Source organism: Calypte anna, chromosome 4A, assembly GCF_003957555.1.
Source record: "Calypte anna isolate BGI_N300 chromosome 4A, bCalAnn1_v1.p, whole genome shotgun sequence".
Classification (NCBI taxonomy): domain Eukaryota; kingdom Metazoa; phylum Chordata; class Aves; order Apodiformes; family Trochilidae; genus Calypte; species Calypte anna.
The window spans coordinates 1,915,279-1,941,763 of record NC_044248.1 but is presented as its reverse complement, the minus strand read 5'-3'; the positions used below and the strand labels follow the sequence as shown (position 1 = coordinate 1,941,763).

General features: G+C 48.9%; 2 protein-coding genes across 3 annotated transcripts in view; one reads left to right on the top strand and one right to left on the bottom strand.

Annotated features, from left to right (window-relative positions):
- Window positions 1–1,689: 1,689 nt before the first annotated feature.
- Window positions 1,690–4,791, top strand: LOC103531714 (16 kDa beta-galactoside-binding lectin). The gene is made up of 4 exons (XM_008497396.2): window positions 1,690–2,028; window positions 3,749–3,828; window positions 3,947–4,118; window positions 4,568–4,791. Exons 1-4 carry the CDS (start codon window positions 2,020–2,022, stop codon window positions 4,718–4,720), a joined length of 414 nt encoding a protein of 137 aa, XP_008495618.2. The 5' UTR covers window positions 1,690–2,019; the 3' UTR covers window positions 4,721–4,791.
- An 8,479-nt stretch (window positions 4,792–13,270) lies between these two features.
- SHROOM3 (shroom family member 3) overlaps window positions 13,271–26,485 on the bottom strand; it is a 44,881-nt gene continuing 31,666 nt past the window's right edge. The window contains exons 5-10 of one of the 2 annotated variants that reach the window (XM_030450241.1): window positions 25,110–25,186; window positions 20,824–21,747; window positions 19,326–19,844; window positions 18,375–18,525; window positions 14,892–15,164; window positions 13,271–14,260 (exon numbers count right to left, since the gene is read on the bottom strand). In XM_030450241.1, the coding sequence (XP_030306101.1) occupies window positions 13,898–14,260; window positions 14,892–15,164; window positions 18,375–18,525; window positions 19,326–19,844; window positions 20,824–21,747; window positions 25,110–25,186 (2,307 nt within the window). In that variant the 3' untranslated portion in view covers window positions 13,271–13,897. The remainder of the gene's footprint in view (window positions 14,261–14,891; window positions 15,165–18,374; window positions 18,526–19,325; window positions 19,845–20,823; window positions 21,748–25,109; window positions 25,187–26,485) is intronic. The other variant, XM_030450243.1, reaches the window with a different exon arrangement.

Sequence of the window (26,485 nt, the reverse complement as noted above, 5' to 3'; positions counted from 1 at the left end):
TCCTTGAAGGGTCCTGTTCTCAGCAGCCTATGTTAACTCTGCTCCCACAGTGAATTCCTGGCCTCAGCGTGGCCCTTTTGTGTGCACAGCATGGCCAGGGAGTTTGTTGGAGGGCAGAGGGTGTGTGGGATTTTCCCTGTAGCACTTCCAGTCAGCGTTTTGCCCTCTATTATACACCCCAGTCACAGGGCTCCAGCCCAGGCTTGTGACTTTCTAGTTCAGCCACAGCTTGGCTTTGATTCCCCCCGAGTCAGAGGGGATGCTGAAATGCCACGTGAACGTTCAGAAATGGGCACTGGGGGAGACCTGGGGCAAGGGATGGAGTCAGGATGCTGCTCCTCTGACAGCCAGCATGTTCTGGTGAACTTCTAGCAGCCTCCTGTGGGGCTCCACGTTTCCTCCTCCTACCCAACCCCAAATCCCCGCCCTGCTTTGTAAGCACCCCTTCCTAAAGTTATCTGCAGAGTTGTGTCTCACAGGCTCCTCCTGGGTTAACCAACAAGTAGTAGGTTTTATTCACATAACATCTCTGAGTGAAGTTTCACAAGCAGGATTGTGAAGCTGTGTGTCACTCCTGTCACTGTGTATGAGGGAAACTGAGGCAGGGAGGCCTGAGGACCTTGCTAAAGCCAATCCAAAGCTACAAAGTGGCACCCAGCTGATCCAGCCCCACAAAGTAATCTCTCTCTTCTCATTCTGAGGTAGTCAAACTGTTAAGCTGTTAGTAGGGAAAATACAGAATTTCCATCAAGTACCACAATTCACTCCTTTTTTGTGTCATGTCAGAAATTGCCACAAAGAAAATGTGGAGTTAGAAAAATGTGAAAGAATTTCAGCCTAAAATGTTGATTCCTGGTGAGTTAGTTGCCCATCCCTTCAGAGACCACAGAAGACCCCTGGACTTCTACTCTTCGCTCAGTTAATGTCAGTTGGAGGATTTTATTAAATTTGTTTTCAATCAGACTCACCAAGGTGAAATGTGCCACAAAGTGATAGAAAAGGAGGTCAGAGGATGAGAAGAAAGAGAAACTGAGCTCACAGCTTCACCTCCCTGCAAAGAGCCTGGGTGCAGCAGTGCTGGGGGTTTAAGGGAAAGCAGTGTCCTTTCTTGCCGGCTGCACTCAGCCCTGCCCGGCCTCTTCCTCTGCTAACAAAGCATTTCTCTTTTCCCTCTGGAGTCTTTTGCAACTGGAATGCAACCAGTGAGGATCACGCTACTTCTCAAAAGCTGCAACCTGAGTTCTTACACCTAAGTAGTGCCCCACAGAAACAACCCGAGCTGTCGGGCACTTTTTAAATGCTGAAATAGAACATAACAAACGCCTGGGTTTGGCTGAAGTGCAAGGAGAGAGGGTTGGTACCCAGGGGCTCCTTGCAGGCATGGGGCAGGCTGGGAGGATGTGTACAGACACACACAGACACACACATACACACACACACAGACACACACACATACAGACACATACAGACACACACATACACACAGACAGACACACAGACACACAGACACACACACACACATACACAGACACACACATATACACGCACATACACACACACACATACACACACACGCAGACACACACACAGACACACACACCGAGATTCTCAGAAGCAGTCACTCTGCAGCAGTAACATGAGGACTCCAGCCCTGATTTTAGGCAGGGATCGCTTAACAAAAACCAGCCCCCGGGCACAGAGCCACGCTCCCGGGATCAGAGCCAAGATCCACGGCACAGCAGCTAGAAGAGCTTACAGTAAGGATTTCTAGGATCGGGGCAGCAGCAAACAATCATCTAGCTTTTAAAACCAGACACATCCTGCCCGCGGAGAACAATATTAATAGAGATCTCCCGCTGCCCACTTGAAATGGCTGGGAAAGCTCCAGCCCCCCAGCCAGCTGCAATCGATCCCCTTCTTCACCCCCCTCCATCATGTGATGGTCCTGCCCGAGCGATTTAAGCGGCGGGAGCTGAGTCACGCAGGGCTGTGGAGCGGGGGCTCGGGGTGTCCTGCAGCATGGAGCAAGTGAGTGCCTCCTGGGAGCGGGGCTGGTGTGCCCAGCAGCACCAGGGGCTGGGTGGCTGTGTGTGGGGGGTGGGCTGGGTGCCAGGGGTAGGAGGAGTGAAAGGGATGAGCTGAGAGGAAAGGCTGATGTATGGCTGGGGGAGGAATGGGTAGGGCTGGCCAGCTGGTTCTCTTCCATCATGTTATCGGAACGGGGAAGATGTTTAGGTCTTTGGGTACTCTAAAGGTTTAGGACCGTTTGCAACGTTACAATCTGGATGCCGTTTATACCTTTTTTTTTTTTTTTTTTTTTCTTTTTTTTTTTTTCTTTTTAATATTTTTCTTTGAGCTTTCTATTTTCCTCCTGGAAAACTTCTGGTGCAGGACTAGGTGAACTGGTAATTCCAGAGCAGAGGGAAGCAGAACAGCGGTGTGTTCTCACCTCCCTCTCTGTGTCCCTCCCTCCTTCCCCACCTTTTCTTTCCTCAGCAGCCCCCCCGGACACAGAGCCTGTTCCAGGCTGTGCTCCAGCCCCGCATTAGAAGCAGAGCCAGAAGGCAGCGTTAGTGCCCTGAGGATAAGCAGTTTAGTGAGGAGGGAAGTGTAAGCCCAGCAGGCTGGTCTGGGGGCAGAGCAGGGAGCAGCCGTGAGGACAAGCCCTGCTGAGGCTAACTGGAGGAGTACTGGGCCCCCAGGAGCCAGCACTAGGTGGACATGGGCCTGCACAAGCCAAGCAAGGAGACCTTGCCCAATAAACATTAGAACTAATTGGAAATTAGTCCTAAATTCACCCATGGACTCGATTGTGGAATAACTTGTTGATAGTAAACTGAAATCAGGGAAAGCTTAAATCCTAGGTGGTATTTTTCAAAATGCACCTCTTTTCAAGATGCACCTCTTCAAATGAATCCTTAGTTATTGATGCCCATTGAGAAAGAGGTCTTGGAATTGCTGTTGCTGCTTCTCAAAACGTTAGTTCAATTCCCAACTTCAGTCAAAATAAGAAAATGCAATGGTAGTCATCTCCAGCACTAAGGAACAAATGGAGGAGTCATTATAATAGTATGTGGGACTTAGATGACCTTAACAGGCCCCTTGCAACCCAGATCATTCTATGATTCCTTGCCTTATCTGGCATGTGGTGAAGTGGAACTCTGCATCATTACACTTGGGCCTCTTAGCTGGGGGAGGCTGGTGATGTTCAGTGAGTTTTGGGGGATATGGGGCTGAGAAGTGAAGAACCTGGCCCCAAGGAGAAGATCAAGCCCTCCTCTCTGATTCTGGATCTTCCCAGGGGACTGATGGTTCTGCTTTACTGGGCTGCAGCCAGAAGTGGGCTCCACTGCCCCCTCTCTCTGTCTGGGCTACTTTAAATTCAGACCAAAAACCTTTTTGGTGGCTCCTGTTTCCTGGAGACCTGCCTAAGGAGCCCGGGGTGACAGACCTAGTGTGTGAAAAGCTTCGTAATTACCCTTATTCTTCCTCTTATGGCTCTGGCCACCTCTGCTGACTCGAGGGTGCTGACTTGCTGCAAGGATGCCTTCTGTAGCAGCCCTAAATCAGTGCCTCTCCCCTCCTCTTGTTCAGGGGCTTGAATCCTCTCCCTGTCAGCTTGGGTGGCTGCGTGGGGTGGGAGACCCCAGCAGGGTGGTGGCTGTGAGGCAGGGCTGAGCCCTCCTCTGGCAGGGAGCTGTGGTGGACAGCCTTGGCTCCGAGGAACCCCTGTGGTTTGGCCCTGCAGGGACTGGTGGTTACTCAGCTGGACATCCAGCCTGGGGAGTGCATCAAGGTGAAAGGGAAGATCCTGTCTGATGCCAAAGGGTGAGTGAGGAGATGGGGAATGGGCTGAAGGGGGGGAAGCCCGGGCTCCTGCTGTGTTGTCAGCGCGGGGGAGCTGGAGCTGCTGTGCTGCACCTCTGCACTGCCTCTGTGTCCCCAGGTTTGCTGTGAATGTGGGGAAGGACAGCAGCACCCTCATGCTGCATTTCAACCCTCGCTTCGACTGCCACGGAGACATCAACACCATCGTGTGCAATTCGAAGGAGGGGGGCACGTGGGGTGAGGAGGACAGGAAAGGTGATTTTCCCTTCCAGCATGGTGACAAGATTGAGGTGAGACTCCAGGGCTGTGTGCGAGGCCCTGTCTGCAAGTGCCAAGCTTCTAATGCTGCCTTGTACCTCGGTGGTGGAGAAGAAGGAGGTGTGGAAAGGGGACTGAGCAACAGGGGAAGAGTCTCACAGCTCAATTGCCTGACTCTGCTCTGCTCAAGTCAACAACAGCTCAGACGTGTTGGATGCTCCACTCTGGCCTCCCTTTTCCAGCCACACAACTGAGAGCAATTAAAACACTGACCCAAGAGTCAGGCTGGGTCTTTCCCATCCCTTTCTCCCAGGAGTTTGGCATTGACCTCGGGGCTTCCTCCCCTGAGGAGGCTGAGCTAGGGAGCATGGCCTTGACACCAGCACCCACCTCATCTGTCCTGCCCCCAGACTGCAGGGTAGTGGGGAGTGAGGTTTGGGAGTTGGGATGTGTGAGCTTTCCTTCTTGTGTCTCTCTACAGATGTCAATCTCCTTCAATGAAGCAGAGGCAACTGTGAAGCTGCCTGAGGCAGAGTTCCACTTCCCTAACCGGCTGGGCATGGAGAAAATCGAATACCTGGCTGTGGAGGGGGACTTCAAAGTCAAAGCCATTAAGTTCAGTGACAAGCTATAGCTTGGTTTGTTTTGTTTCCTTTCCTACCCCCGCCCCCCTGCACAGTGAAATAAACCCAAATTTGCAGTGGCTGCTGCTTCCTCTGCTCTTCTCTGCTCTAATCTGCTTGCTTCTGGGTGGGCAGTGGGGAGGGGGATGCACTCACTACTGACACTGCAGCCTTGCAGCTGGTACTGAGTTACCCACATGCCAGGCCCTGCATGACTGACTGGGATAAAGCTTCCTTAGCACTACTTGCTTGACCCTGTTTGTTGCAGTGAGTGGTCCCTGGCTGTTTGGTTTCTGAGCTCTGTGACCAGTCCCAGCCAGGGAAGCTCCAGGAAGTGTCTGCTGGGTATGCATTGTGCCACTGCTGACCAAGAAATGGTGCTCACTTGCTGGGGCTGGGGGAGTGAGGAGGGGACAGGGCATGGCTTGTGATACTGAGGCTGACTTTGCTTCCCACCAACATGCTCGGCTGCACTCGGGTACATTGCAGGCTGGCATCAGTGCACTTGAGTGGAGAAGTGCAAGCAAGGCCATGTAATGGCACCTGCCAGGGGAAAAGACATGGAGTGTAAGGTGAAGCCTGAGAGAAAACTTAGGAGTGAGGTCTTGAGAGGATCCATGCTGCTTCATCACCTGTCATCTCCACACTGTTCCAGCTGTACCATGAAGCCAGTGGCTGTGCCACATGGCAGTGTACCCCCCCCGTGCCTGAGACACTCTGTGCTAAGCTCCAGGTGCAGCCTGAGGGCTCTTCCAAAGAGGAATTCCAGAGGAATGAAATCCTGAGGGCAGCAAGAGCTAGGTGCAGTTGGGCAGACCAAGAAGAAAAAGCTCAGTCAGCAGTCTCTGCTGCTCACCACCTCTTTGCTCTGCTCATACAATGCCTTGGAGTCCCTGCTACTGCTGTTCCCCAGCTGCCTGCTAGCACTGCCTACTGAGACAGGGCTCAGGCTGAGGCTGCTGCAGTGTTTGAGGGCCTGATGAAAGGTAAAGCCCTGCCTGCTGTGGAGAGCTGGGAGCCAGGCAGGCTTCCCAGGGCTGGGGGCTGCTGTGTGACTACCCCAGTGCAGCTCAGCTGGCAACTGTGCTGGTGGGGCCCTGCTGGAGCCAAGGGGTGGAATTTGACTCCTGTAAATTTAATCCCCTGTAGCAGGGCTGCCCCAGACTAGGGCTGCATCTGCTGCTCAACAGCTGAACAGTTGGGCCAGCTGCTCGGGTAGGGGTAACACCACTCTGCTAAGTATTTCAGTTATTTACAGGCTTTTTCTGGAGAGGCTGACAGGCTCCAAGCCTTCTTGCCAGCACAGCAGCTGCAGGGCAGGAGCACTGTCTAGAGCTGCATGGCAGCAGCTGCCCCAGAGCTGGGCAGGAGGGATGGGAGGGCTTTGCTTGGGAGGGTGGACACCCCCTGCTTGAGATCTCCCTAGAACGAGATCCCCCCTTGTCCTGGGGGCTGCCTTGCAGCTCTGCCAGCAGGGCAGGCGTTGGAGCTGTGTCTTGCCAGCATCCCCCTGTGGGCACAGCCATGGGGACTTGGGCACAGACAGGGCTCTTCCTCTCTGTTCTCCAGAGCAGCAAGGGAACTGGTGTGCAAACAAACAGGAGGGTTTTCTGGGCTCCTGGGAGGTGTGTGTGTGAGAGACATCTCCTTCGACACCGAGAGGGGCACAGGTAATGGTGCTTGTGATTCCTGTCCTGTGTTATTTGCAGGATAGGATGTTACTTTTAGAGGATAGAGTGTATTTAGTGTGCAAAGGATGAGAGCACTCTTGCTGATGCTTTGCCTCATCAAATAAGTCTTGAGGGCTTTTTTTGAAGGCAAATATGTACTTGGGGTAGGGAACTGGGGAGAAGAGGCTGACTTTTGTCTTGTTTCCCCCCCTCTGTCCCCGTGTAGCACTGTCTGACTGAAGGTAAATTAAGTGTATAAACACCTGAAAAGTAGAAGGCCCTTAGGCAGCAGAGGCCCAGAGGAGCTTACAGCAGGTCCCTCTGCTGTCTGTGCCTGGCTGCCCTGATTAGATGAGGTAAAGGTCTCAGCTCTGACAAGAGTAAAGCTGATCTCATTTTTGCTGGTTAAGCTGGCAGTCCTGATTTCTAGGCAGGTTAGCCACAAGTGCTCCTGACTGTTCTGCCCAGAGTACAAACAGTGCCTTCAGGAGAGCTGCCTCCCTCTTGTGCTTTCCACAACAGATAATTAGACTTATCCTGCTTTCTAAAGCTGGCAGTTAAATAAACCAAAAAACAGAAGAAAGGGTTGTAAGGAAGCATGCCTTTTGCCAGCCTTTTCTGAGTTTTGTTCTACCATGTCCCAGAACTATCAATAATATTATTCTATAAGCAACACTGGTAAATGGGCCAAGTAAATGCAGAGTGCCCTGGCTGGCTCCTAGAGTGATGACAAGACTTCTGCTGAAGGAATTGGGAAAACAGCAATGCTGGGCTCTACTGCAGGCAGAGGGTCAGAGAAAATGCAAAAGTCAGGCTTGTCCCTGCCAGGTATGTTCTGGAAGTGCATGTTGTGCTTTTTTTATTTAAATAATTCATAGTCAGTCCTGTGGTCCAGCACACATCCTGACAAGAGCCTACAGGGAGAATCTTCCCCCTGGTTGCTTGAACAGTGTGACTGAGGTGGTGGTGGTGGGAACAACACTGATCCCTGTTGAGAAGGAGGGATTTGCTGAATCCTGCAAGTCTGCTCATCTGTACTGAGCTTCCATCCTTGCCTCTGCAGGAGTCAAAACTGCACCACTTTATTTCCTTAAGCATCACAGTAAGGGAAAATTGTGCCTTGAAAATGCTGCAGAACAGCTTTTGGTTGTAACATGGGGATTTAGATTGGATACCAGGAAAAATTTCTGCAGGGTTGCCAAGCATTGGAACAGGCTGCCCAGGGAAGTGGTTGAGACACCATTCCTGGAGGTACTTAAAAGGCTTGTGGTGCTGAGGGACATGGTTTAGTGGTGGAGTTGTAGTGTTAGGTTAGCAGTTGGACTCAGTTTTGAGTCTTTTCCAACCTAAATGCTAAATGAACATAAAGGAAGTGATGGATGTTACCACCTCGTGCCTAGGAAGGGAAGAGAAAACACCCAGTTGCAGAAGAGATTGGTTTGGAAACAGTTGATGTGACAGGAATTAAAACCTCATGCGGGACCTGTAAGAGGAGCGATGGCTACAACAGAGCAGCAGCTTTGTCTTCTCAAAAAATAACTTCTCCCTGAGCAGTTCACAGTAACTTCACTTGACAGAAATAGGCCACCCAAGTGACCCTCTAGCCACACAAGCCTGTGTGACAGTGCTGAGCACAGCCTCAGGACACCCAGAAACTCCTGGTGGGAGGATGTGCAGTCTGTGAGGCTGAAGGGGGTTGCAGGTTCTGATGGGGCATGGGAAGCCAACTGGGTCACTTCCCAGGGGAACTGACAAGCAAATTGGTGCAAGACAATTTCTTCCAAACAATACCCATAAGAAATTAACTGGCACCTGCTGTACCAGATGAAAAGGTGACCACCAGCTTTGCAAGAGCACTGCTGTGTTCTTGCTCCAGTCCTGCTCCTTTTGCCCCAGTTCCAACACTCACAAACCACAAGGAACCTCTCACATTTAATGTCAGAAATTCAACCTCAAACTGTGAGCTGCCCCAGGTTTTGGTGCAGAACCTGGGAATGCTGAACCATGCCATTCCCCTTTCCCATCACACTATGGGGGGCTGAGCACAGGACTGGGTGCTGCTGGTGGGGGATTCCAGCCCCTTGGATCCCTTGGATCTCCAGATCATGGAGAGCTGTGCCTGGAGAGGAGCCAGGGGATGAGGGGAAGCCCTGCCATGGGGGAACTGGAGGCCATGCTGAGACCCCTCCAGACCCACACTGGGGCCCTCCCTCTGGAACCCAAACCCCCAGCACACCTGCTTTCTCACAAACTGATGTTTTTTCCCTTCAACCCCAACACAACTGCTTCACAACAAATGCAAACAGGCTGCAAAGCCTTCCCCCATGAGGTACAAAATGCATAAAAATGTATAAAATGTAGCTGTACTTACCTTTCCCTCAGCAGACTTCAGGCGTTGCTGCGGCTTCTCCTGCAGTGCCTTGCGTGTGGGACCCCAGCCCAGCTGTAGCCTTGTTAGTCCTGATTACTCCACAGGTGCTAATTAATTGTAAAAACACACCCGGAGGGGTGGGCAGCAAACCCAGCTCTCATTTTGGGAGGTTTTGGGGAAGGATGGGTGCTGGGGGTGGTCCCCTCAGCACCCTGAGGTGGTCGGGGTGGTCCTGCTGCTTCCTGAGGTAAAATGGAAAATGGCGCCTGCCGCAAAACCGGCGTGGGGTGGTAAGAGAAACCAGCAAAACCCATCAAACCTCCTCTCATGGCTTCTTGTTTTCTAAGCTTGCATGGCTCCTTTTTTTGTTTTGTTTTTTTTGTTTGTTTGTTTTTTTGGGTTTTTTTGGTTTTTAGGGTTTTTTTTGCCACAACCTGGTTTTAGTTCAGCAAAACACCTGTGGTGACACAAGCAGTGCAAAAGCGGGTCCCTCCTCAGCCCTTTCCTCTCAGCTTTCAGTCACACCTTCACCTGCTTTTACTCTCCCCAGATGAATTATGTGTTTTCTTTGGGGTTCTTCCCTTGTGTTTCAGTCCTAAAAAAATTAATTTAGTGCTAAAAGGGATGTGAACAGAAGAGCTGCTGGCTTCTCTTGTTTCATTTGAGGGCTGCCTGCTCCCAGAGCAACCCTGGCAGGAAGAAACGGACTCAAGCTGCAAATCCCAGAGGAGAAAGCTGTCTGGCTCACATGTTCTTTATGCCTTTATGCCTGGCTCACGTTTTCTTTATGGTGCAGAGGAAAATTTTCTTTATGGTGCAGAGCCTTTTTCCCTAACCTCCATCCAGGCAGAGCTGTGCTGACAGCCCACACAAGCCCAGCTGAGGGTCCTGAGCCTGGCTGGCTCCAGCTCCCCACCATCTTACACCATGCCATGAGAAAAGTGATTTTTTTCCAAAGATTTTTAGCACTAAAGTTTCCTGATTTCAGCCTATTTCTGCAGATTGTATTGAAGAGGGACAGCAGGAGTGAAATAATGGTCTCCCAGATCACTCAGGGCACATAAATACATTGTTGTACAACAGGATGTTTGTGCAGTAAGAGGTTGCTAGAAAAACCCTGCAAGACACAAGAGATGTACAACACTTTATGTGGAGTATGAAATGCTCTGAAGTTTGCTTTGCTTGCTTCTCCTCGTTACCAGTCTAAGCCATCATGACAGCAGCTGAGTTGTAGAGATGATGGATGCAGCCTGACACACCAACTGGTTTGGTGCTCTGTGTTTGACCAATTTTATAGGTAACCTTCAGAGAAGACCTTGTGTGTCAAGTTACAACCAACAGACCCTGCCACGTAAACACTCTTTAGTGGATTTAGTCTCGAGGAAAGCATCTGATGTGAATTTCTTTTGACCATCAATTGCCCAAAAGTTCTGATTTTTAAAAAAAGCAAATTGAGTGAGTGGATTTTCACAGTGCCTTTACCAGATTGCAGGGGTTGTTGCTAAAGGTGTGTGTGAGGACTCCCAGAAAGGAGCTGTGGAATGATGGTTTATGTCTGCCTTTTTCTGGAGAAGTCCCTCAGAAACTGGCTGGGAGCTGAGGAGAGTTTAAGGAATGCAGACTCAGGAAAAATGCTGTAATGTGAGGTAACAACAGGAATCAGGCACCCCATTGCTTTTGTACAATTAGCTCTTACTTTCAACTCTATGTCAAATGTGTAACTGCTTTGTCCTCATTAGGATTTTCCCTGGAGCCACTTCACCCTGTGCTGGACTGCAGCCACGGAAGGGGCTGGGTTCCTGTTGTGGGATCCTCCAAGAGCAGCTGGATTTCTCTGGAAAACCCTTTGGAGAAGGTGCTTGACTCAGGTACTCTGACCTGTCCTGGGGAGGAATCTCATCCATTGGCACCTACAGGCTGAGGCCAGCTCAGTGCCACTGTCCCTGAACAGGGACTGGGGTATTCCATTCCAAGATTCCAAACAGATGTTTTAATTTATAAAAAATAACACTCATTTTTAGTTAAAATGCTCACTGGTTGAGAACAATTTTGGTATCATTTGTGTTTTGAATGATTTGTTCTCACTGTGCTGTCATGTTTAGCTCATGTTCCATCTGCAAGGAGGAAAACCCCAGCTCTGGGAGGCACAAGACACTGCATTTTGGGGAGGGGGTAGCAATGCAGATCCTGCTCCCTGTATTTAATTTACTGGCTTTCCTACTGCAGCCACAGAACTAGAGGTTCACCTCTAAACTTCTCATGTAACCAGACCCAAAATTCATGTTTGTTTCTTTAAGTTTACAAGGATCAGACTGTAAATATAACATTTTGTTCATGCTACTCCTGTCCCATGAACTCATGTCATCGCTCTGGGAAATTAGCTTCTATTATAGTCTCATTTAAAAAAAACACAAGAGAAAAGCAAGGTGGGACAAGGAGCAACAACTAGATTCCACTTCTTCCCAAAGGCACTCAGAACTAAATCTACAGGCCTGGCCAATGTTTAATTACCTTTAATAAATACATGTCAGGGTGTGCTTCTCCCAAACTCAGTGAACCCTGCAATTTCTGAACAAAGTAAGCTGTGCAAAGACTGTTTCCCTCATGACAAACGTACCAGAACTTACAATGGGAATATGGCTTTCCTGCATTTGTCACCTTAAGATCTAAGCTGCTATAAAAATATAAGTAACTCTCACTTACCTCACCAGCTTGTATGTGCAGTGGGAACACACATAAGACTTTCATCATCAACTCCCAAACTTGCTGGACCACAAAGCCATGCCAGGCTCCTGAATTTCCTGTAAACCAGCATGAACCCTTAACCTCAATTTTTATTTTTTTTTTTTTTAGCTGAAAACCTGACAAAGGAAACTGGTTGATACACACATTTAGTAAAAGCCTTATTTTCCAGCACCACAAGGCTGGCCAGCTGCCAGTGTGCCACCAGCAAGCAGAGTGACCATGACCATCAATCGTGTGTCCTATCAGCTGGGAGGCTCTTCCTGACCTGGGGGTAGGGTGCAGGGCTTGTTTTCTTAGAAAATAACTTACTCAGAGGAAAACACACTGTGGGCTGGTCTCAGGCTCTTCACAAAAGCCTGCCAGATTTACCAAGTCTTTTTTTGATTTGTTTTGGTTAAGTGTAGGATGGAAGGCTGGCTGTAAAAAAAGAAAATCTAAATGAAAACAACCTTTAAATATGGTAAGCTGAACTGAAGTACTGTGTAGGAACTTTTTTTAGGACAAGTTAAATGTTTTCCATGGCTTGAAACAGCTCCCTGCTGTTTTCCTGAAACTCCACTCAAGCAAATAATTATTCTTGAGTGATCCCCCAAATACTTTTCCCCCCAGTTTTGTTTCTGTTCATGAAATGCTGTATGAGGCTGAACACTGTTGAAGCTCAAAAGTAATGAAAATGTTATGTTTGCTGCCATCACAAGTAATTGGCTTGCATTACCAAGCCAGGTACATTTTCTGTTGGGTGTGGAGAATTGATGCTTAGTACAACAGAAGGGAACTGGTATTTTCTTTAGTCTGCCAAGCTGCTGGTGGAAGAGCTATGATATGAAGTATTGGGAAGGAAAAAAAAAGGAGGAGCTTTAAAGCCAGCACTGAAAGCAATGACTGCTGTAATCTTCAGACATGCTAGGGTTGAAATCCAAAATGAATGGACTGAAAAACTACATCTGCTCTGGTCCTGGAGCTAGGGTGGGATGAAAATGCAACACTGTGGAGAAAGAACCTTGGGACTCAGCAAGGTCAGAAGAGAGATGACCCAAATCTGGGTGATCAGCTGGGGTGGTAACCTGTGGATGCAGCTTCTAACCATTTGATTCAACTGGTGAAGCAACTCAGAGAGGAAAGCACCTTCCCTACAGGAAAAGGGAGTCTGCCCCAATCTGCTTTTCTGCCTGCAGACTGGCACCACTCCTCCAGCACTCAGCCATCTGATATGGTAAAGTTCAGCTGGGCAATTTAAGTACTGCAGGTTGCCCTCAGCAGGAAATAATCCAATAGTCTCTGGGGTAGGGTCTTGTCTATCTAACCAGGGCACATGACATGATCATGACACATGCAGGATTTCTGGGGTAGGAAGAGAATATATTGGATTTCAGCTTAATGCCTCCTCTAGCTTGTAAAATAATTCCTGATGAAGTGAGTTCAGATGAATGAGGTATGAAAACAGTCCTCATGTACATCACATGTTTCACAAAAAAACATCTTTAGAGATACCTTTCACATCTCTGAAATGCATTCAGGCTGCAACAGTAACAAAAATCACAAGGTAAGATCATTCAATTCAAAGACTGACTCCCCCAGATGCTCTCACAGTGAGTCCAGACCCTAATTCCTCATTTCATGATAACCTGGGACTCCTGAGATGCATGTTCTCATAAAAACATGTTTCACCTCCAGAATCAGTGGAACACAAGATCCAGAAGAGGACAGACTGTATCTTCCTGGTCAAAATCTTCACATGGCCACTTCATGGTATACTTAGCATGTGTTGAAACAGGTTGAAGCTTCTGGTAGCCCTTTATTATATTAAAAAACAACAACAACAACAGCAACAAAACCACGAGGAGATGTTCCAAGCTAATGCATTGCTATCTTTGGGGTTCCCTCTTTTTGTTAAGGTTTCCACAAAATACAAAATTAAATGTCTTTTCTACTTACAGAACAAGGTAGAATTAAGAAACTGATTAGAATATGTACAAAAACTTACACATTCTGTCTTGTTCTTTAAAAAATATAAATATCAATAATGTTCAATAGAATGGGTAGGTTTTATTTTTAAGGCTTCATTCTTTTAGCTCCTTCATTATTTAATGAGGTGCCAGGTTGGCAGGAAAGGGAGGGAAGAGAGGTCATGTTTTTTCATTAAAGGTAATGTGTTTCATTCTTCTGAGAGTCTTCCTCATCTCTGGCAGGAGGAGCCTTCCCTCCACATCACTTTAAATTTCCAAGAAGCAGAGGTGGAAGGAAAGGAGAGTAAAACCTTTATTATTGCTATTTGTTTTTCCTTCATTAAAATCTCGTTTCAAAACTGTCTCTGTTCATTGTCTTTGTAGAGAACCATCTGCCAAGTACCTGGACTAAACAGACTCAAGCAGGAGGACATTCCCAGGCCCACTTGGGAAAGGTTAGAGTGAGGAAGAGGAGACTGCTGGAGGTGTTTTACCACCCAGCCCAGCAGAGGTAGCGAGTGCTGCAGCCAGGGCAGCTGCTGCTGCTGCATCCCTGGGCGTGAACTCTGTGGGGAGGCTTTCCATCAGGCACTTGAGCTGCTCCTGACCCAGTTTGATTTTATCATCCAGCTCTCGCTGCTCTATGAGAAGTGCAGACTTCATCTTGACAAAGTGCTGGTAATCCTGCAGCTGCTCCTCAGAGAGGTAGTTGCTCAGGATCTCCAAGACCACCCGTTCACGACGGTCAAGGTTTTCCTTCAGCTCCCGGGCATCTTCGTGCTGGCCAGCCAGCACTTTCCTCTTCTCATTCAGGGAACTCTGCACACACCAGAGAGAGCACTTCAGTATCAGTAGCACCCAATTCCCTGATCTTCCCCCTTCGTCCCCCCCCAGTGCCAGGTTTGCCACCCCTGGGAAGGTGGGATGGCTGCTACTGTCCCAGACATGCAGTCAAAACCCTGTGAGAGGGGGATGAATTCCTCATTATGGACTGAATGTGACTCCAGCTGAATCAAACTCTGAATGTTCTAGTCAGTGGAGGCAGAAAGTGCTCCTAGGAAGTCAGTAAAACCTCCTTGAAAGCAAACTACCAGGACAACCTGGCTTTGTCTCTCACAGCCACCCAAAGAACGTTACCATGTGGCTTCAACTGAGGCAAAAGGCAGTGGGTTGGTGCACAACACACACCACCACAGAGCCTGGCCTCCAGCCACAGTCACAGACATGCTGTCCTCAACGTGGCCCTTCTGTGTTGAGACAAAAACTGCAGGATCTGAGACATTGATACAAACTGCAACCAAGATTCCCAGGGACAGAACTGCGTTTGCTACTGCTTGTAGTTATCTACTGGGGCCTTTGGAGGTCCCAGCTAGTACAAACACATCCAGGTGCCTGCTGCTGTCCTGCACCCCACACAAGGCCAAGGCTCTGTGGCTGTGCAGATACCTACCCTCTCCTCACTGCTGGCATTCTCCCCCAGACTACTCAGAACATTCTCTACCCGGGCCAGGCGCCCCGAGAGGGAGAGCAGGAGGTTCACCACCTTATCCAAGTCACCAATGAACATCTTGTACTTGTCAAACTCGTTGGGTTTGCACAGCTGGCTGATCAACAGCTCCACCTCCTCTCCCAGAGCATTGTTCATCTTGATGTCTGTAAGCAGGTCCTCCTTGGCTTCCTTCAGGATTTCCAGTTTGTGGGTCAAGCTCCCGATGAGCTCAGCCTGAAGGAAGGGGAACACATTGCCACATTGGTCATATGGATGATGACAAGAGGATATGGCTACAGTTCCTGAGGAGCAGGCTCAAGTCACTGACAAAGAAGCCATTAAGGAGGAAACAGAGAAAGCTTTGAAATTCCACATCCAGGTGATAATCTGATCACCTGATGAGACTGAATGCAGATGTATTTGTTCTCCCATCATCATCTCTAAGACTTCTGATTGGGTGTGCCATATTCTGATACCCAGCTACCTACAGCTGAAGGATGCAGGTTCTTTAAAGTCTCTGAGTGAAAAGAGCTACAGCCACATCTCCTGCATCTTCCCTGCCACAGCCTGAAATTTTGGCTTTGGATGTTATGCTTTATTACAGCCCAGAACTGTACAAAGTAACGGGGCTCAGTGTCGAGCTGCAAGCCTCAAATTCACCCATGACCACAACCCCCCATCCCCTGCAGGCACTGCCTCACTCAGAGAGCCATCAAGAGAGCATTTACACCAAAGATGCTATAAATTTACTTAAAGACTGAGCAAAGCCATGGAGGGCCCACACCCATTTTGTGCAAATGCTGGCAACTGTTTCACCTCCAAGGAAAAGGAAGCCCCCAGGGTTTGGTTACTCCAGAAACAGCAGTGCTGCACAAGTGCTGGAGAACCTCATTTGTGTTAGAATTTAGGGGAAAGACATATGCAAAAGCCAAAGTCTGTTGCCTGGGGCTTGCACTTCTTCCTTCCATTTAGTCAGAATGGAGAGCAGAGAGCTGGAAAAGCTCTTCATCCAGAGCTTGGGTGTTTTCAGTCTCTCCACTTCAGGCACTGCTGAAGCACCATTATCTGTATGTTAATTTACTCTGCACCAAACACTGCAGGATGAAACAGAAGTCAGTCACAAGGTTGCCTGAAAATAGTATCTCAGAGCTGACTAACTCAGTCCTCTTTGCACCAGGCCGGGCAGCAATCCCCAGGGAAGGTGGGCCCAGGGGGAGGGAGGGTCGGCAGCCGGGATGAGCAGCACTGGCTGGGCAGACACCACTAGAGGGTACACTCTGTCTCTGGAGCACACGGGGCTGTGGCTGCTTCCACCCATGTGCAAAAGCTGAATAAAATGCAAGTAATATTCTCTTCAAGGTGTGCCACCAGGCTCACACAGGAGTGCTTGCTAAGTCAGAGCGTTTGGTAGCAGTGTGGTGCAGGGGAGAGGAGAGCAAAGGTGGTATTAAACCCAACCTGGATAAGGAATGACCAGGAAAACTCCTTTCCTTGGATTCTCCCCTCAGGAGGACACGTAGCACCCTGAGACAAGAACCAACTCTTGCCCTTTTTGGTGCCTGTTATGCTAATGTCACCTTCAAAATAAAGATCCAAGGTCCTTATCAGCTGACTGTTGGATCAAATCCTGAGGAGCATAAGAAGGGATCTGTTTTCAATGATTAGGGTTCCCAGGGGGGAAGCTCTGTAGCTGTACTCTGGCTGGACACAAAGTCTGGCATTAACCTCCAGAGGTTTTCTGGAGGACTGAGCTGTGCACAAGTGGCAGTTGTTCCCCCTTCAAACCTGAAGAGAGGAGATTTAGGTTGGACATTAGGAAGGAATTCTTTATTTTGAGGGTGCTGAGCCCCTGGCCCAGGTTGCCCAAGGAAGCTGTGGCTGCCCCATCCCTGGCAGTGCTCAAGGTCAGGTTGGATGGGGCTTGGAGCAACCTGGGCTGGTGGGAGGTGTCCCTGCCCATGCAGGGGGTTGGGACTGGATGAGCTTTAAGGTCCCTTCCATCCCAAACCATTCTGGGATTCTCTGATGTGTTACAGAGAGGTTTGCTGGAGGTCCCATCCTCACTGTCACTGTATTAAAGCCTGGTATGGAGCAGATTTTTGCTTTGCAGATAAAATCTAAGAACAAAACCAATAAGGCAGTGTGGAAGACAGAGGTGAACTCCCCAGGTCAGGGCTGCTGACAAACTGCACACTTGCTGGTACCACTCAGCCTCACACCTTCATTCTGCTGTTTTAAACCTGGCACGGGGATGAGGACCCACAGAGAATGTGGGATTGTGCTGGAGACACACAAATCCTCTGCACTTTGACAGAGGGGCTGAGCTTGGCAGCTTTTCTTTAAACCCCTGCCTGATTTCTGTGAGATAATTAAGGACTCTACTTGCAGCATCTGGCACTTACTTGTATTCTTCAGTATGTTAAAACTGATGTTGTACAAACAGCATGGGCCATGCTACTCTGTCCAGTGCAGTGTAGGATGTTTTGGTTCCCTGTCCAGTGCAGTGTAGGATGTTTTGGATCTCAGTGCAGTGTAGGATGTTTTGGTACCCTCTCCAGTGCAGTGTAGGATGTTTTGGATCTCTGTCCAGTGCAGTGTAGGATGTTTTTGCAGTTGTGCAGTGCTGGCTGTTTTGACAGTAGGTGTGTGAAGGGAGGCACAGACAGGCAAGTACCTGCCTGTAGCTCCTTGGGACTTCTGAGCTGTGCAGCATGTCTGTAATTACCAGGTAACCAATGTGGGATAACCACAGGGGCAAATCACAAGGCCCTGCAAAAACCCTGAAAGACAAGAGCACCCAAGCCTACGGGGCCATTCCTCAGTGAAATGTGGCTGCAATAAGAGGGGAAAATGTTTCCTCCTCCTCTCCCACCCAAGTCATCCCATGGAGGCTGTGCTGGCTGAGCTGCTGAGGTGCCCATGGCTTTCAGCTGGTCAGTGGGACAATGAAGTGTAGGGGAAAAAGAGTAACTGATGTTTCTTTGGAGGCAGTGAGTGCAGACAGCAGGAAAAATACATAAAGTGGCTTCACTAGAGAGGAATATCCTAGGGCAAAACCTCATGCACCCAGTCAGCAGGCAGACTCTCCTGTTTCTAACCCAAACTGTCCTTGTTCAAGTCACTTCACCTCTCCCTTTTCCTTCCTTGCTGCAGGACAGGGACTGCCTCTTACAACCTCCACGCTGAGCATGTGGCATAATCCAGGCCTGCCTCAGGGCTGTGCAGAATTTGTACTCAAATTTGGGGTGAATACTTAGATTAGCTCTCTTCATTCCATCTGGGACACCCAAACAAAGCTTCACAGGGTGGTCTAAATGCACCCACTCATCCTGGGACAGCCAAAAGCTGCCATCAGCTGCCATCAATCAATAAAATGACTTCACTCTAGGGCTGATTATTATGTCAGGCATGTAACCAGCACATGGTGGTGTGCACTGAATTTACCTTCTTCTCATTGATGTCCAGCAGCTCCTCTTCCTCACCTACTTCTTCTGGCAAATCCTTGATTTTATTCAGCAGTTCTGCTTTGGGTGCAGAAACATTATAATATGCAGGACATCCAACCAGGGCTACAGGAGCTTCCTTTTCTTCTCTTCTACACCACAGGAAAGAAAAAGGAGGAGTTCAGTCTCAGCCTGACTTTTCCCCATGCTTAGATACGTGTGTTTGCAGCACTCCCTCTTTGGTACCTTCTGAGAGTGATTAATCACAAAGGAAATGGCCAATTCCTGCCATCAGAGGGTGCATGTCAGCTGCTTTCACAGCCCTCCCATGTGCAGCTGCTCTGTTTAAATGTTCCCTGGATAACAGCTCTGCCAGGCATCTGCTGAAGGTAAATCAGCACAGCTCAGCTGGCCATGGCCCTGACCATCTTATCTGGCCTGACACATTACAACTTAGTTCAGTATGTCTCTCCAGCTGTCACTTGTGAGTTTCAGTCTTAAAAAAAACCCCACACTGGAGGACTTGGGCTAATCTTTGCATCCCTCTGTAATAAGGAGGGTCCCTCCTTCCAAAATCTGGCCTCTCATTATCTTTCTGCCTGTCACTGTTTTGGTCCTGAATTTACCCTCACATCTCTGTGCTTTGGACTGAACTGCTTCAGATTACAAAAGTTAAAATAGCAAAATCAAATAACATCTCCAGAGAGGGCTCATTTTCTGCCCAAGCTCAGGATCACCTTCTGCACATTCCAGAGAGGTGAGCTGAAGGGCCAGGCATCCAGCCCAGCTCAGAGAAAGGGCATTCAGAACTGCCCTGCCAGTCCTCAGGAGCTGAGAAACTCTCTGCCAGCACCCACCTGAACAGATGCAGAAAAACTCAGCACAGGTTTGTGCTTAAAAACAAGGAAGCAGCAAGTTCTGCTTGAACTTGACCCAAACAAGAAGTGCTTACATGTCATCTTCAGCTACTGCCCTGCTGGGTGTCTTCTGTGTCTTCTTCCTTTTCATGTTGTGCTCCTTCAGCAAGCTGGTTCCAGTGGGGAAAAGCCCTTCCATTAAATCCATGGTTGTCTTCATTTTGGAATCTGGATCCAGGATATCAGCCAAAGACTTATCTTTATGGACAATTTCTTTAGCTAGAGCCTCTGACTTAATATCCTCTGGGCTCTTTTTCTTTGTCTTTACAGGAGGTGCAGTGCTGAGTGACCCAGAGTCCAGGTTGCCATTTTCTGACTCCCCAGGGATGATTTGGGGCTCTCTGTGGTTGCCTTCATGTTGAGTTGCAGACTGTCTGTCAGCACTCTGAGGCCCTTCAGAAGCAGCAGGTACCTGGTGCTGCTTGTCCACAGCAGATGGTGAGCTGGTCCTCTGGGGGGCAGGTGGGGAGGGGGCCCAGTTCTTTTCCCCAGTACTGGTGCCCAACCCTGCTATCTCTCTCTCCATCAGGGCTTTGGGAAAGCTTTTGAAGCTGCTATGGACAGAAAAATTCAGTGAGATTAGGATACACTTATCACACAGGGCCACTGTGAACACATGGTGAAGACCTAAAACAAGTAAGTTTTCCTTCTCTCTCACTTATTTTTGTCTCTTACTTTGACACAGAGAGGCTCACAGTCTGAAGCTACTGGCACCAGAAGCACATTGTCCTCTCAAACTGGACACTGCTGTTCTGTTGTTCCAACACAGAAGGAACTAGTGGGTGACAAGCTTGTTTTCTGCTCACAGGATGAGTCTCACCACCTGGAAATACCATCCTGAGCAGCTTCTCCCAGGATGGAAATCAGAACAGCTCCTGGGGAGCAGGGGAAGCTGTGCAGAGTTAAACCAGCTGGGCACCCAGCCCAAAGTCCTATCCTTCAGGAAAAATTCACCATGGAGTGTGACTGTGACATATTTACGTTGTCACTCCTTGGCAGATGGTCACTGTTTCATAACAGCATTATTTTGTGCCAGGTCAAAAATACATTCTGGGAAACTCTTTAAGGGTTTGGAAAAACCATCATGGATTTTCATAGTTCTCTCTGAAAACCCAGCAACTGCAAGGACTCAGCAGCCATTTTAACTCTTCATGGTGGAGTAAGAAGGAATTCCACTGAAATCCAGGGGGTGACTGCAGGGAGGATGAGACCAAGATAGATTCTCACCCATAACTCTCTGCCTCACTTACAGAGCACCTGTCAGTGCATCTGCTGATGGGCCACAAAACCTTTTGCCTTCTTGCTTTGTGCCTTGGCCACATCATTTGAGAGCCCTCTTGGCAGCAGCAGTGATTCCATCTGTCCCCTCTCCCCTCAGAACTCCAGCACTGCTCTGCAGGCTTCCCAGCAGCTGTGGGTGGGTGCCACAGCACGCAGAGATGGGGAGGTCACTCACATTTGTCTGGAGCCCTGCATATCTTACTGTATATGGCCCTGCCATGCCTGAGGCACCACGTTACAGCCCTCTCTTACCTCACTTTGGCCTCCTCTGTGAGCCTGGTGGATTTGTCTCCAGCTGCCCCATTCCCCTCCAGCACCGCCGCTGGGGGAGGAGGTGGGAATTCCTCTGTGCCCTTGGCAGAAGTGCAAAAGCTCAGCTCAGGAAGAGGATGGGGTGGCAGTGGGGGTGAGAAGGGTGGAGTGGCAGCAGTGGGCTGGGAAGGCATCACAAACACCTCGTCATCTTCATCATCCTGCAGCCGTGGGGGGGGAGTGAGCTGCAGGCCTGACTCTGAGATCCGGAGATGGTTTATCCCCTGGGGAGAAGGAGTCTCTGGGTCAGAAGAAGTGCTGCTCTGCCTTGGCAGGGACTGCCACCTCTGGGAGAACTTCAGCCCAGCTTCTGGAGGAGCCACCACAGCCCTTGACGAGCTGTTGTCTTTGACTGAGTGAGCCCACAGCACTCTGGGTGGGAGGGACCTGTGAAGCAGCCCCTGTGAAGCTTTCCTTTTCCACAGCACCTCTTCCGTGGGAGTCTCAGGGGATCTGTCCTGCACAGCATCCAAAGCCTCTGCCCGAGTGTGACTGCTGCCCTCAGGGGGAACAGCATCTCCTTTGGCATGGTGCTGCCTCAGAGCCTGGCTGTCACCTGCACCCTGGAAGTCAGAGGGAGCCTGGCCGGGTGTGTTAGAGGAGGACTGGCCAGACCCAGAAGGGGTAAGGTTAAGGAACAAGGGCTTAGAGCCTTGCTTTTCCTCAGGATACTGACTCCTGGCCTCTGTTGGGGATGGAACAAACGCAGAAGTCCTGCTGTCTGGCCTGGGAAGTTCTGAGAGCTTGTGGTTCTCAGTCAGTGTGGTGGAGGCAGTGAGAACCTCACTGCTGGGCTGAGGGTGGGGGTAATAACGTAAGAACGATGTTTTTTCAGAGTGGCTTCTTTCTTGTTTGCTGAAAGACCTAAAAACCAAGAGACAGCCCATGATAAAATTCATCATCAATCAATGAGCAAGAAAAGCTATTGTGCACCTCCTTAATGAGCAAATGATGCAAGCATATCAGAAGCCTGCTGAATTAGGGGGGGTGTGACTGTGCACCAGACCACCAAACTTAGGGACACAGAGCCAGATCTCTTCCTGCTCCCCATCTCCCATCATTTTCAGGGCACACACATGTGCACACCTCTAGCAAGCATCACAGCAATATGTAATAGAAGAAAAAAATTAGGAAAACCTATGTGCCTGGCTTCCTTTCCAGCTTTGCTTTGAATTTTGTTTGTTACAGATGGGACTAGCAGTGACTGCTGGAAAAAACTGCCATCAAACTCCACTCTCAGTTGCTGATAATTTGGAGAATTTCAGCTTTACAGGCCAAAAATTCCCTTAACATTATCTGCTTCTTTTGGAGAGATGCCATCAGCATGATCCAACTGTCTCTGAGAACAAAGTGAAGCCAAAAAATGCACTATTTAGACTGTGGAGAAAAAAAATTTTAAAAGCTCTTACAAGCTTGGAATCTTATTAGAAACAAGATCTTCACTCAGACAGTCAGGTGTTAAAAAGCCCAATGCCACCAACACACTTCAACTGCAAAGGGATGTTACAGCTGCAGATTAAATTATTCCTCCCAGGTCTTTTAAGATGTTCTCCTGTTAGTCTGAGAAACAGTGTTGGGTCTTTGAAGTGAGGATCCTGCTCAGAATCCCAAACCTGTGCTGCTGTACAGCTGGAAAACAAAGAGAGCAGTAATAACAGTGCTAGCAGCTGCAAGAGAAGATGGCCTAAAAACATGAGGCCATCCCAGGAAACAATAAAATACAATGAAGCTCTACTGCCAATGTACTTTCTGTTCTTCAGTCACACTGTTCAAATAATCCAGCACTGCCTCTGGTTGATGTTTGAGACTTTTGCCCCAAATTTGCTCTCAGATGTACTGGTACCAATTAGGAATAAGTCCACCAAAGACATGGGTCCTTCCAGCTTTCTTCTGGTGTAACCAAGAATAGAATTTGGCAGCCTTTGCCTGGGGGTGGGGACACTTCCCAGACAGAGTGCTCTTGATATTGTCTGTGGTTCCTGGACAGTAGCACTGTGTATTCTTTTCAGATGCTCAGTGTTTGTCAGAAACTCCAGATGGTAATTCTCTAATTGAAAGATCTCTCCTACTGTGGAAGCAATTGCAGTTTCTAAAACTGGAGGAGCAACAACCATTCCCCACAGTGCTCCCACGACAGCTGGTGTAGGACAGACACCTGGGGAGCAGAGCAGGAGCACAGAGCTCTGTAACAGAGACTTACACAGCACTTACACAGCACCAGGGGATTCCTGACCAGGGCTTCCATTCCTTCACCCTTTGACAGCTTTCCTCCTGGAGCAAGAGAGGTGTTGGGGATGTTCCCACCTCCTCTCCAGCACATTAGGCAGCTGTGTCCCCAGGAAACCTGGAAGCACAATTTCTAGTGCCTTCCCTAAAGGGCCTGGGCATGGAGTGTGCTGCAGGCAGTGGCAGGATGGTGATGGTTACATGTGAGAAGCCTGGCTACACCACCAGCTCTTTGGGGCTGACAGGCACAGAGAAAAACTGCATCTCTTGAGGGATGGATTAAAGGTGCCACAATAATCCCCTATGACCCAGGCTGAAATACTCACACTGGGCCCAGGAACATTCCACAGTATCCTAACAGTGGAACTCCTGTGAATCTCTGGCACATGGTTAAGGTCCTGGTCTACCTGTTCCTTTCAGTCTGTGGAGGATTCAGATCTTGTTCTCACTGAGAATTAAATGTCAAACATCTACTGGCTTCAGCAGTTCCTGCTCAGAGTGCTCTGACTTCCAACACTCCTGCTCATTCTCTTTCAGATCACTTTGGATCCAACAGTGTAAGAAAAATCACTCAGCAGCTGAGGGTCATAGGGAGTGATCTGCAGCCTGGATAGTGGGACCCTGTGTCCTCAGAGCCAAGGGCTTTTTCCTGTCTTCTCCCATCCTTTTGTTCTATCTTTTGGGAACTCCAATTCTGATAAAGAAGGGAAAAAAGACTTCACATCTCTCAGTAAAAACCTGCTTGCAGAGCATGCAGGATGCATCATAAAACTGGTAAGTCAGTACCAATAACCTTTGTGCAGTGAAGCATGAAATCAAGAAACCTACATTTTGTGCCCCAATAAACTTGTTTTCAGTCTGGGTGTTTCATGTTGCTTGGAAAATAGGTTGGAGGAATAAAAAAGGAAGCAGCAAGCAGTTATTGAGAATGGCAAAATGAGAATGGCAGGGTGAAAACTAAACCAGCTGAATTGTTCTCTTAGGACAAAAAAACCAGAAAAAGTTATTACCAAGCAAAGTAAACAGGGATGTTTTAAACAATAAAAGGGTCTGCCTGGACCAGACTGAGTTCCTCTCAAGCAGCACTTCTGTCTTCTTAGGGGCCAAAATTCCAGCCAGACTGGGAGCCTTCCTCTACCTCTAGCTGTCACTCCCTGACCCAGAGCTGCACAGTAAAACCTTGGGAGACAGCAGAGCTCACTCCCACTGTGACTGCAGAGTGGGATGACATCTACTGCAAGCTGGTGAGGAACAGAGCTCCTTTGTGAATAATCCTTTTAGTCCCTCTTGATGGTTTTTACTGTAATTTGAGTTAGCTGTTTGGGCACTCAGAGCTTAGGGCAAGCATCTATTTATTATTTAAATGTAAATACAGAGAGATCAACTTCAGTTCAAGTTAGCTTCAAAACAACCTACTGTTAAGTGGATAGTTATGTAAGTCCTAATATTGTGAATTTTGGGATTACACTTTTTCTATTTTTAAGAACATTTCTCTCTCCCCTGTTGCCTGCAGGAAGGAAAGAAGCCTCAATGCAAGCTATTAATTCAGCAAGAATATCCCAGCTTTAACCCACACAAATGCTCACTTGCTCTGGGTGAGGCAGCACCCTGAACTGGAAAGAAGCAGAGGGGGCCCACGAGGTATTTTCTTCCTTTACAAGCCTTCAGTTATGACAGCTTCTTGCTGTGAGTGCTAGCAGCAGATCAGCTCCAGTTTAGAAGGTACATAATTGGAAATGTGCTGCAGAAACAGGCTCCAAGATGACGTGGGGAGGACTTGAGAGTGAATTAATGTCCACAGTGGAAAAAATAAATTCATAGCAACTTACTCCTCCTAACTGTGCTGGGCACAGCACACCCAGAACTGTGCCCATGCAGATGCTTTCTGGAGTTTATCACAATCCATCTGTTTACACAGACAATGCATGACAACTGCTGCTGGCAGGGGGATGGCAAGAGCTGATTCTGGAGTGATGAAGGGGACATTATTAAACACCTACCTGGCTCCTGTGCTGACCAGGTAGAAAGGATCTCTCAGCATGGGGCCAAATTCACTGCTTTCCCTCCTCAGCAGGTCCTGGAGTGCAAGAACAGTATAAGCAGTGAGCAGACAGCAAATAAAAAAAATCATAGAAACCTAGAATAATTTGGGTTGGAAGGGACCTCTCAAGGTCACCCAGTCCAACCCCTGCAGTATCAGGGACACCCTCACCCAGATCAGGTTGCTCAGAGCCTCCTCAAGCCTCACCTTGAACATCTCCAGGGATGAGGCCTCAACCCCCTCCCTGGGCAACCTGGGCCATGGTTCCACTGCCCTCATGGGACACAACTTGTTCCTGACATCCAGTTAAATCCACTCTTCTCTAATTTAAAACCATTGCCCCTCATCCTGTCACTCCAGCCCTTGCACACAGCCTCTCTCAGCCTTCCTGCAGCCCCTGCAGACACTGGAAGGTCCCTGTTAGGTGTCCCCAGAGCCTTCTCTTCTCCAGGCTGAACACCCCCAGCTCCCTCAGCCTGGCTCCACAGGAGAGGGGTTCCAGCCCCCCCAATCATTTTCATAGCCCCCATCTGGACTCTCTCCATCAGCTCCGTGTCCTCCCTGTTCTGAGGGCCCCAGAGTTGGACACAGCACTCCAGGTGAGGTCAAGTAAGTATAAAAAATACCAAAGCACTGATGCTTCCCTCTAAGAAGAGAGCACAGCATGTGCCATGTACAGATGGTAGGAACACTCCAGCGTGGTGTACCAACTCCCAGCACCCTGATCCACCTCCCAGCACCCTGATCCACCTCCCAGCACCCTGCTCCTGCTCAGAGGACCTGCCTGCTCTCCTCAGCATGGGCTGTGGACCAACAGGCAGACTTATTCAGTGAAATGTGTTTTTTAAAAACACCCCAACAAGTCCTTGCCTCTTCTAGAACACGCTCAGGAGTACCAGTGGTGTTCCCCTCAGTTTTACAGGCAAGCAAGAAGCTGAGGCACCACAGAACCAGCCTGAAGTTCAGCAGTGAACAATCTGTGCCAAACCAGGGCTGGGACACTGAATGCCTCCCAGCCACAGGCAGAGGTGCTGAAAAACATCACAAAGTCTGACACTTGGTTCTTTTGCAAACCAAAGTGCAGGAACCACCTCCTCTGTAGGGACTGATGTCATCTAAAACCAGAGAATTTTTTCAGCTGAAATACCTCTGGGAATCTGAGTCCCTCTGCCCTGCAGCTCCCACCACAGGACACCAGGCTATTAGGAGACATGAAAGCCAATGCTAAGCCTGCTTTTGAAGGGGTTCATATTTTCTCCTGTACAATCTTTCCAGCAGGGAGCACTTTGGTGACACCCTCCCCCCCCCCTCCTTTCCCCACATCCTCAGTAATTT